General features: G+C 44.1%; 1 protein-coding gene across 2 annotated transcripts in view; it reads left to right on the forward strand.

Moving 5' to 3' along the window:
• srp68 (signal recognition particle 68) overlaps window positions 1-12,028 on the forward strand; it is a 78,426-nt gene that overhangs the window by 22,581 nt on the left and 43,817 nt on the right. For both annotated transcript variants that reach the window (XM_068057864.1, XM_068057863.1), the window contains exon 7: window positions 7,209-7,279. In XM_068057864.1, the coding sequence (XP_067913965.1) occupies window positions 7,209-7,279 (71 nt within the window). The remainder of the gene's footprint in view (window positions 1-7,208; window positions 7,280-12,028) is intronic.

A 12,028-nucleotide genomic window follows, 5' to 3' on the forward strand; every position in this document is an offset into this window, starting at 1 on the left:
ATTTGCCAAATTGCCCTGGATCCCCTGGGCTCTTACCTTCTTAACTAATCTCCCATGCGAGACCTTATCAAAAGCCTTACTGAAGTCCTAATGGGCCCTACTCTTTCTTTGGATATCCTCTTGCCCTTAATATACTTATAAAACACCTTGGGATTTTCCTTTATCTTGCCCGCCAGTGTTTTTTCATGTCTCCTCTTCGCTCTCCTAATTACTTTTTTAAGTACCCCCCTACACATTCTATACTGTTCTAGGGCCTTCGCTGTTTTCAGCGCTCTGAATCTGCCATACGCCTGTTTTTTTTCCTTATCCAATCCTCTATATCCCTTGTTATCCAGGGTTCCCTGGACTTGTTGGTCTTGCCCTTCACCTTTATGGGAACATGTTGGCCCTGAACTCTCACTCATTCCTTTTTGACTCCCACTGGTCTGATGTAGACTTTCCTACAAGTAGCTGCTCCCATTCCCTTTTAGCCAGACCCTGTTTTATTATATTGAAATCGGCCTTCCCCCAATTCAGTACTTTTATTTCTGGTCCCTCTTTGTCCTTTTCCATAACTACCTTAAATCTTGGAGTTATGGTCACTATCCCCGAAATGCTCCACATTGACACCTCTACCACTTGTCCACTTCTTTCCCCAGGATTAGGTCCAATACCACCCCTTCTCTTGTAGGACTTTCTATGCGCTGGCTCAAAAAGCTCTCCTGTATGCACTTTAAGAATGTCATTCCCTTTAAGCCTTTTGCACTAAGACTATCCCAGTTGATATTGGGAAAGTTGAAATCCCCTACTATTATTACCCTATTATTTTTACACCTGAGATTTGCCTACATATCTGCTCCTCTGTCTCTCCCTGGCTGTTTGGAGGCCTGTAGTACACTCCCAGCCAAGTGATTGCCCCTTTTTGTTTTTAAGCTCTACCCATATGGCCTCATTTGGGGAACCTTCTAAGATATCATCCCTCCTTACGGCAGTAATTGACTCCTTGATCAGCAGTGCAATGCCAACTCCTCTTTTACACCCTCCCCTGTCATGCCTGAAGATCCTATACCCTAGAATATTGAGCTGCCAGTCCTGCCCTTCCCTCAACAATGTCTCTGTTATAGCTATAGTATCATATTCCCATGTGTTAACACCCTCAATTCATTGCCTTACTAGTAAGACTCCTTGCGTTAAAATAGATGCAATCCAGCCTTGCATTATTCACTTGTGCCTTAACAGGTCTATATTTGCTCTGCCTTCCACATTGACTCAGTTTCTCTTCTATATTTGACTGTGCGTCACCTCCTACTGTACCTCCACTCTGTATCCCACCCACCTGCCAAATCAGTTTAAACTTCCCTCCCACCCCCCCCAAAAAACAGCACTAGCTAACCACCCAGCAGGGATGTTGGTCCCGTTCCGGTTTAGGTGCAACCTGTCCAACTTGTACAGGTCCCACCTTTGCCAGAAACAGACCCAGTGATCCAGGAAACTAAAGTCCTCCCTCCTGCATCATCTCTTCAGCCACGCATTCATCTGCTCTATCCCCCTATTCCTATACTCACTAGCACGTGGCACTGGGAGTAATCCTGAGATTACAACCTTTGAGGTCCTGCTTTTTATTCTGCTACCTAGCTCCCTAAATTCTTGTTGCAGGACCTCATTCCTCTTTCTGCTTATGTCGTTGGTACCAATGTGTACCACGAAGTCTGAATTAGAGGAACATTACCAAAAGTAATGCAATTATCATGAGCATCTTTAATCTTATAGACTGGGCAAGCCAAATTGGCAAATGTACTTTGGAGGATAAGTTTATGCAATGCATTCAAAACAATTTCATAGAACAATATGTCGAGAAACCAACTTGGTAACAGGCTATTTTAGATCTAGTATTTTTTAATGAGACAAGGTTAATAGTAAAAGATTGTCTGGTGGTGAATGATCATATGATCGAATTTTATTGCGATTGAGTGATGTGGTTAAGTCCGAAACTAGAGTCTTAAATTTAAATAAAGCCAACCATGTAGGTATGAGGGGCGAGTTAGCTAAGGTAGATTGGGAAATTAGATTAATTGATATGCAATGCTGAATATTTAAATAAATAATTCATAATTCCTTTTATTCAGCAAAGACAACAAATTCCTTCAGATTTTTTGTTCAGGAGCGCTTAAACTGGTGAACTGGGCAGACACGTAGCAGAAGCACAAGGGCGAAGTGACACATTTTGATAGGAATAATCAGCGACATCATGAGCCATATGGTACAATTTTAACAGGGGTGCAGGAACAGAGAGCGCTGGAGATGTACGTACACAAATCTTTCAAGGTGGCAGTACAAATTGAGAAGGCTGTTAAAGCATAGGGGATCCTTGTTTTTATAAATAATTGCAAGTAATTGGATAATTCTTTCAAAGAGCTGGATCAAACACAGTGGGCCGAATGGCGTTCCTCTGCTGTATTGTTCCAATATTGTAATTGTCAACGAATATACATTCTTTGAAGAATAAAATGCCATGGGAAAAGGGGTCAACTGTGGCTAATTAGAGAAGTTAAGGATAGTATTCGATTAAAAGAGGAAGTTTACAATGTTGCCGAAACAAAGCAATAAACTTTAGGATTGTGATGGTTTTAGAAATCAGCAAAGGATGATCAAGAAATTGATAAAGGGAAAAAAGTAAACGGGAAAGAAATGAGAACACAGATTGTAAGAGTTTTGTACAAGTATGGAATAGGAAGAGATTAGCGAAAATAAACATGGGTTTCTTGGAGGCATAGACAGGACAAATTTATAATGTGGAATAAGGAAATAGCAGAGATGTTAAATATTTTGTACCTGTCTTCACAGTGGAAGACACTAAAAACATACCAGACAATGTGGGGAACCAAGGGTCCAATGAGAGTGACTTATTTGGCTTAAAAACAGACAAATCCCCTGGTCCTGATTGCCTACAGCCTAGAAGATGGATGCATTGGTTTTGATCTTCCAGAATTCCCTAGATTCTAGAACAGTTCCAGTGGATTGGAAAATAGCAAATTCAAGAAAGGAGGGAGAGGGAAAACAGGGAACTATAAGCCAGTTAGCCTTACCTAATAGGGAAAAGGCTGGAATCTATTACTAGGGACATGGTAATAGGGCACTTAAAAATCATGATTAGGCAGAGTTAGAACATTTTATCAGAGGGAAATAGTGTTTGACAAATCTTTAGAGTTTTTTTGAGGATGTAACCAGCAAGGTAGATTACAGAGGTAATATATTTACATTTTCAAAAAGCATTTGATAAGCTGCCATGCAACAGTGGGCGGCGCAGTGGTTAGCACCGCAGCCTCACAGCTCCAGCGACCCGGGTTCGATTCTGGGTACTGCCTGTGCGGAGTTTGCAAGTTCTCCCTGTGACCGCGTGGGTTTCCGCTGGGTGCTCCGGTTTCCTCCCACAGCCAAAGACTTGCAGGTTGATAGGTAAATTGGCCATTGTAAATTGCCCTAGTGTAGGTAGGTGGTAGGGAATATGGGATTATTGTCGGGTTAGTATAAATGGGTGGTTGTTGGTTGGCACAGACTCGGTGGGCCGAAGGGCCTGTTTCAGTGCTGTATCTCTAAATAAAAATAAAAAATAAATAAAACATTTGAGGGTAATATAATATGAGCAGGAGTAGGCCATTTGACCCTTCCGGCCTGCTCTGGCTGATTATCTACCTCAACTCCACCTTGCAGCACTGTCCCAGTATCCTTTAATTCTGTTAGTGCCTAAACGTTTATTGACCTCAGTCTTGAATAGACTGCACAACTTTTTGGGGTAGAGAATTCCAAAGATTCATAACCCTTTGAGTGAAGAAATTTCTCCTCATTTCAGTCCTAATTGGATGACTGCTTATTCTGAGACTGTGATCCAGTGTTCTAAATTCCCCAGCCAGGGGAAACATTTTCTCAGCAACTACCCTGTCAAGCCTCCTAAGAATGTTTTATGTTTCAATTAGATCTCCTCTCATTCTTCTAAACTCCAGGGAATATAGGCCTAGTCTATTCAGTCTCCTCATAAGTCAATCCCCTCATTCCAATCACCAGTCTGATGAACCTTCGTGTACTCCCTCTAAGGCAAGTACATTCTTCCTAGGGTAAGGAGACTAAAACTGCACACAGTACTCCAGATATGGCCTCACCAATGCCCTGCATAATTGTAACAAAAGCTAACATACTATTTACCTTCCTAATTGCTTGCTGTACCTGTATGTTAACTTTGTGATTCATGTACAAGGACACCCAGGTTGCTCTGAATGCAAACATTTTCCACACTCTTCACCATTCAAAAATATTCTTCCATTTTATTTTTCCTACCAAAGTGGATAACTTCACACTTTGCCACATTGCATTCCATCTGCCATATCTTGCCCACTACCCAACCTGCCTATATTCCTTTACAGCTTCTTTGCGCTCTCCTCATTGATTACTTTCCCACCTATCTCTGTTTTGTCACAAAACTAGGATATGTTACACTGAGTCGCCTTATTTAAGTCATTAATACAGATTATGTCATAAAAGTTTTTTTTTAAACTAAGGTCAGTGTGCCTTTAAGACTGGGAAAGAAGGGCTTTCTGTGAACTGAATGTTGACTTGTTATTTGTAGTGCAGGCTGCAAGGCAGTTTGTATCCATGCAACCAGAAAATTTTACGACAATCTTGTGACGAGGGTTATTCAGTTACTGCTGGAGACTGGCCAGGAATACAGTCCAGAAAACTCTTTCTCTTGAAAAATAATTCCTGTATCAAGTGAAACTCTTATTTCTTCATGACAAAAGAATTTTGAAGGAGTTGCAAATCTAATATATGGGAACGAAAACCCTTGTTGCTGTTTATGCCTGAAGAGAAAGAAAAAGGCCCAGAGAAAGAGGAGTTGCTGTTCTTTGTGGAGAAAGGCTCCTTTGCTGAGAGGAAACCTGCATTGTTGAAAGTAGCAAAATTCCTATTGTCTCCAGCTTCTCAAAAATCTCTGCCTCAAGTGTGAGTTCTGCTGCATTTTTGTATTTTTGGAAGTTCCTGAAATCTGAAGAAAGCTTCTATTGTTAGACTGCTACCTTACAATTTAAGTAGACCATTTGTTGCAACCTGTTGCTGAAAGATTTATGTGATGCCTGCTGCAGATGAATTGCCTTGAACGCCTACCCATCACAGACTGTTTATCAAACATGCGTGGAGACACTTCGATTGACATCTGACTATTCGACTCTGGGACACCTCACTAATCCGGAAATATCCTACTAGAAGTTACAACCCAGTTATTCTATTCCTAAGAAACCGTTGTAAAATCAATATCCGTTTTCCCCGGTTAACCGTTTTGTTTTTGAATGTATGTGTGTGTACATGGGGGTTAGGTAGAATAAGAAGTTATAAAATCTTTTCCTACGTATAGATTCATCTCATTATCGTTTAGAACTTGGTTTATTAATAAATAGTTAATTTTGTTGTTTAAAGAAACTGGTTTGGCGTGATTTATTCTGGGGGATAAATATAGTGTTTAATTTGGCTATTTTCCAGTAGGTGGGAAACTTTGCTAATATGCTGTGGCCTGTGGAATAGAGGGGCTGATTTAACATTGCATTACTCATACCTTGGTCGTTAGAATTGTAAATAGCTGAGGCCCAAGTACTGATCCTTGCGGTACCCTGTTTGTTACAGCCTGCCAACCTGAAAATGTCCCTTCTACTTTTCTACTTTGTTTTCTGTCCATTAACTAATCTTCAATTGATGCTAATATATTATCCCCATTCCCATGAGTCCTAATAGGCTCTTGTGGTGGCACTTTAGCATATTAGCAGGGATTGAGGATTGATCAACAACGACAGAAAACAGGAATAAATAGGTAATTTCGGGATGCTAGTGGGGTGCTGCATGGATAATGCTTGGGCCTCAGCTATGTACAATCTATCAGTGACTTAGATGATGGGACTGACTAAAGTGTCCAAGTTTGCTGCTGATATGAAGATGGGTTGAAAAGTAAGGTGTGAGGAGGATGCAGCAAGGCTGCAAAGGGATGCAGACAGGTTAAGTGCGTGGGCAAGAAGGTGGCAGATGGAGTATAATGTGGGGAACTACAAAATTAGTTGTTTGTTAGGAGGAATAGAACAGGAATATTTTCTAAAAGGTGACAGACTAGTAAACGTTGATATGCAGAGGAATTTGGGTGTCCTTGTACACGAAATCACAAAGTTAACATGCAGGTAGGGCAAGTATTTAGGAAGACAAATGGTATGTTAGCCTCATTGTAAGGGGCTTACAGTATAAGAGTAAGGAAATCTTGCTGCAATTATGTAAGACTTTGATGAGACCACACCTAGAGTTCTGATGAAAGATCACAGACATGAAAAGTTAGCTCTGTTTCTCTCTCCACAGATGCTGCCAGACCTGCTGAGTATTTCCAGCATTTGTTTTTATTTGATTTCCAGCATCCGCAAAGGAAGATGGGGTGCAACTATGATTGATTCCTGGAATGAGAGGGTTATCCTATGAAGAGAGATTGAGTAGAATCGGCCAATATTCTCAAGTTTGGGAGAATTAGAAGTGATCGCATTGAAACGTATAAAATTCTTAGAGGCCTTGACAGAGCTAGGAAGCTGTTTCCCCTGGCTAGAGTGTCTAGAGCTAGGAGTCATAACCTCGGGATAAGGGTCAACCATATATGACTGAGGTGAAGAGAAATTTCTTCATTCAAAGGGTGTGGATCTTTGGAATTCTCTACCCTAGAGCATTGTGGATGCTCAGTTGTTGAATAAATGCAAGATGGAGATAGTGTCCAAAATCTGACTAGGTAAATGAGGGAGAGGACGGCAAAGTGAAGTTGAGGTAGGTCAGCCATGACCTTATTCAATGGCAGCGCAGGCTTAAGGGACCGTATGGTCTACTCCTGCACCTATTTATTATGTTCTTTTGTCTGAAGAACTTGTGTCTTCTCTCCAGCTGTAAAGTATTAATTTTACTCCATTTTAACTTGGGTGGGTTGAGGAAGTAGATCAGTGCCACTGGTGATTGTTGCCAGTGTCTACTCACACTGGCGACAACATGAAACCAGGTTCTGTGTGGAGCATTCAGGAACTGCAGAATCGTTCAGGAATATTCAAACTACCTTAACAGCATGTCTGAGAATAGCAGTGATCACCAATGTTTCATTCCATTGTCCTTGTTAAGCCCATGTTATTTATGGAAGAAACATTAACTATCCTCTCTCTCTCTGTTGGAAGGTGACCAATCTGCAATGAAGGAACTGATTCAGATGCGAATGAAAGCAAGAGAGACTGGAGGGCTACTGGATGTAAGGAGTTACTGTTTATAATCAATTTGTAATTGAGTGACTGGGTCAGATTTCATTGGTTAATTGACTCCGGATTTTCCTGGTTGGTCGTTTGCTTTCTAATTGGTTATTTACAAAGTTCCGAGTTCCTTCATTCTGTCTTAAATCTTTATTTTGTTCGCCAGTGGTTTGGGGTGAAGAGAGAGCATGGGTTGGGAGGGTTGCTCAAAGAGATGGAGCAGAATAGGGCAAGAGGTAGCAAGCCAGAAATCCACCCAAGCTACAGCCGCCATGACCCGCCCAACACAGGCTCAAAATGAAGGTAAAGTTTTTGATAGCGCAGCTTTAAATATTTGGAATTCTGAACTGATTGAATTATCATATGCTTCTAGGGATGAAACTGCAGAGAAATTAAACTTGCAATTTTACACACAGTATGTTGGCAGTGAGAATCTTGGACTGCCACAAGTTTCAAATTTAATTTAAGAACCCGCTCCTCAATCTGCACCAATGCCTGCCTGTGCACCTCTCCTATGCTTAATATCAATGATTTAAATCATATCTTTAAGGTTTTCTTCCAACAACTGGCTCCCCAGCTTTGCTCACTTCAAGCCTGGATTTTAGTTTCTGTATAAATCTCTTACTGTCCAGATTCATGGTTAGAGACTTGGCTCATTAGCCCATGCCCATTGGGTGACTGCTAGTTTTTTTTTAAAAGCATCAATTTTCTTGTCCCGAGGGAGTCTTGGCAATTCAGGTTATCTTCCCTGAACAAAGAACAGTATAGCACAGGAACAGGCCATTTGGCCCTCCAAGCCTGCGCCGATCTTGATGCCTGTCTAAACTAAAACCTTCTGCACTTCCAGGGTCCGTATCCCTCTATTCCCATCCTATTCATGTATTTGTCAAGAGGCCTCTTAAACGTCGCTATCGTACCTGCTTCCACCACCTCCCCCGGCAGCAAGTTCCAGGCACTCGCCACCCTCTGTGTAAAGAACTTGCCTTGCACATCCCCTCTAAACTTTGCCCCTCACACCTTAAACCTATGTCCTCTAGTAACTTTTTTTTATTCATTCATGGGATGTAGCCGTCACTGGCCAGGCCAGCATTTATTGCCCATCCCTAATTGCCCTTGAGAAGGTGGTGGTGAGCTGCCTTCTTGAACCGTTGCAATCCATTTGGGGTAGGTATACCCACAGTGCTGTAAGGAAGGGAGTTCCAGGATTTTGACCCAGCGACAGTGAAGGAACGGCGATATAGTTCCAAGTCAGGATGGTGCGTGACTTGGAGGGGAACTTGCAGGTGGTGGTGTTCCCATGTATTTGCTGCCCTTGTCCTTCTAGTTGGTAGAGGTCGCGGGTTTGGAAGGTGCTGTCTAAGGAGCCTTGGTGCATTGCTGTAGTGCATCTTGTAGATGGTACACACTGCTGCTACTGTGTGTCGGTGGTGGAGGGAGTGAATGTTTATAGATGGGGTGCCAATCAAGCGGGCTGCTTTGTCTTGGATCGTGTCGAGCTTCTTGAGTGTCGTTGGAGCTGCACCCATCCAGCCAAGTGGAGAGTATTCCATCACACTCCTGACTTGTGTCTTGTAGATGGTGGACAGGCTTTGGGGAGTCAGGAGGTGAGTTACTTGCCTCAGGATTCCTAGCCTCTGACTTGCTCTTGTAGCCACGGTATTTATATGGCGACTCCAGTTCAGTTTCTGGTCAATGGTAGCCCCTAGGATGTTGATAGTGGAGGAATCAGCGATGGTAATGCCGTTGGATGTCAAGGGGAGGTGGTTAGATTCTCTCTCATTGGAGATGGTCATTGCCTGGCACTTGTGTGGCACAAATGTTACTTGCCACTTATCAGCCCAAGCCTGGATATTGTCTAGGCATTGCTGCATTTCTACATGGACTGCTTCAGTATCTGAGGAGTCACGAATGGTGCTGAACATTGTGCAATCATCAGCGAACATCCCCACTTCTGACCTTATGATTGAAGGAAGGTCATTGATGAAGCAGCTGAAGATGGTTGGGCCCAGGACACTACCCTGAGGAACTCCTGCAGTGATGTCCTGGAGCTGAGATGATTGACCTCCAACAACCACGACCAATTTCCTTTGCGCTAGGTATGACTCCAGCCAGCAGAGGGTTTTCCCCCTGATTCCCATTGACCTCAGTTTTGCTCGGGCTCCTTGATGCCATACTCGGTCAAATGTTGCCTTGATGTCAAGGGCAGTCACTCTCCCCTCACCTCTTGAGTTCAGCTCTTTTGTCCATGTTTGAACCAAGGCTGTAATGAGTTCAGGAGCTGGTTTGCCCTGGCAGAACCCAAACTGTGCGTCACTGAGCAGGTTATTGCTAAACAAGTGCCGCTTGATGACACTGTTGATGACACCTTCCATCACTTTACTGATAATTGAGAGTAGGCTGATGGGGCGGTAATTGGCCAGGTTGGACTTGTCCTGCTTTTTGTGTACAGGACATATCTGGGCAATTTTCCACATTGCAGGGTAGATGCCAGTGTTGTAGCTGTACTGGAACAGCTTGGCTACGGGCACGGCGAGTTCTGGAGCACAGGTTTTCAGTACTATTGCTGGAATATTTTCAGGGCCCATAGCCTTTGCAGTATCCAGTGCCTTCAGTTGTTGCTTGATATCACGCGGAGTGAATCGAATTGGCTGAAGTCTGGCATCTGTGATGCTGGGGACTTCAGGAGGAGGCCGAGATGGATCATCAACTTGTTGCAAATGCTTCAGCCTTATCTTTCGCACTGATGTGCTGGGCTCCCCCATCATTGAGGATGGGGATATTTGTGGAGCCACCTCCTCCAGTTAGTTGTTTAATTGTCCACCACCATTCACGGCTGGATGTGGCAGGACTGCAGAGCTTAGATCTGATCCGTTGGTTATGGGATCGCTTAGCTCTGTCTATCGCATGCTGCTTACCCAGTTTGGCATGCAAGTATTCCTGTGTTGTAGCTTCACCAGGTTGACACCTCATTTTGAGGTATGCCTGGTGCTGCTCCTGGCATGTCCTCCTGCACTCTTCATTGAACCAGGGATGGTCTCCTGACTTGATGGTAATGGTAGAGTGGGGGATATGCCGAACTGAGAGGTTACAGATTGTGGTTGAGTACAATTCTGCTGCTGCTGATGGCCCACAGCGCCTCATGGATGCCCAGTTTTGCATTGCTAGATCTGTTCGAAATCTATCCCATTTAGCATGGTGATAGTGCCACACAACATGATGGATGGTATCCTCAATGTGAAGGCGGGACTTCATCTCCACAAGGACTGTGCGGTGGTCGCTCCTACCAATACAGTCATGGACAGAAGCATCTGCGGCAGGCAGATTGGTGAGGACGAGGTCAAGTATGTTTTCCCTTTGTGTTGGTTCCCCCACCACCTGCCACAGACCCAGTCTAGCAGCTTTGTCCTTTAGGGCTCGGTCAGTAGTGGTGCTACCGAGCCACTCTTGGTGATGGACATTGAAGTCCCCCACCCAGAGCACATTCTGTGCCCTTGCCACCCTCAGTGCTTCCTCCAAGTGGTGTTCAACATGGAGGAGTACTGACTCATCAGCTGAAGGAGGGCAGTAGGTGGTAATCAGAAGGAGGTTACCTTGCCCATGTTTGACCTGATGCCATGAGACTTCATGGGGTCGGAGTCGATGTTGAGGACTCGCAGGGCAACTCCCTCCCTACTGTAGACCACTGTGCCGCAACCTCTGGTGGGTCTGTCCTGCCCATGGGACAGGACATACCCGGGGATGGTGATGGCAGTGTGTGGGACATTGTACGGTATGATTCCGTGAGTATGACTATGTCAGGCTGTTGCTTGACTAGTCTGTGGGACAGCTCTCCAACTTTGGCACAAGCCCCCAGATGTTAGTAAGGAGGACTTTGCAGGGTCGACGGGGTTGGTTTTGTCGTTTCCGGTGCCTAGATCGATGCCGGGTGGTCCGTCCGGTTTCATTCCTTTTTAAAGACTTCATAGCGGTTAGGTACAACTGAGTGGCTTGTTAGGCAGTTTCACAGGGCATGTAAGAGTTAACCACATTGCTGTGGGTCTGGAGTCACATGTAGGCCAGACCAGGTAAGGACGGCAGATTTCCTTCCCTAAAGGACATTGGTGAACCAGATGGGTTTTTACAACAATCGACAATGGTTTCATGGCCATCATTAGACTAGCTTTTTAACTCCAGATTTATTAGTTAAATTCAAATTCCACCTTCTGCTGTGGTGGGATTCGAACCCATGTTCCCAGAGAAATACCCTGGGTCTCTGGGTTACTAGTCCAGTGATAATACCAGTACGCCACCGCCTAGCCCAACTGACTCTTCCACCTTGGGGAAAAAGCTTCTGACTGTCCACTCTGTCCATGCCACTCATAACGTTGTAAACCTCTATCATGTCGCCCCTCCACCTCCGTCGTTCCAGTAAAACAATCCGAGTTTATCTAGCCTCTCCTCATAGCTAATCCCATCCAGACCAGGCAACATCCTGGTAAACCTCTTCTGTACCCTCTCCATAGCCTCCATATCCTTCTGGTAGTGTGGTGACCAGAATTGCACGCAATATTCGAACAGTGGCCTAACTAACTTTCTGTACAGCTGCAGCATGACTTGCCAATTTTTATACTCTGCCTCGACCGATGAAGGCAAGTATGCGTATGCCTTCTTGACTACCTTATCCACATGCGTTGCCACTTTCAGTGACCTGTTGACCTGTACGCCCAGATCTCTCTGCCTGTCAATACTCCTAAGGGTTCTGCCATTTACTG

This window comes from Heterodontus francisci, chromosome 26, assembly GCF_036365525.1.
Source record: "Heterodontus francisci isolate sHetFra1 chromosome 26, sHetFra1.hap1, whole genome shotgun sequence".
NCBI lineage: Eukaryota > Metazoa > Chordata > Chondrichthyes > Heterodontiformes > Heterodontidae > Heterodontus > Heterodontus francisci.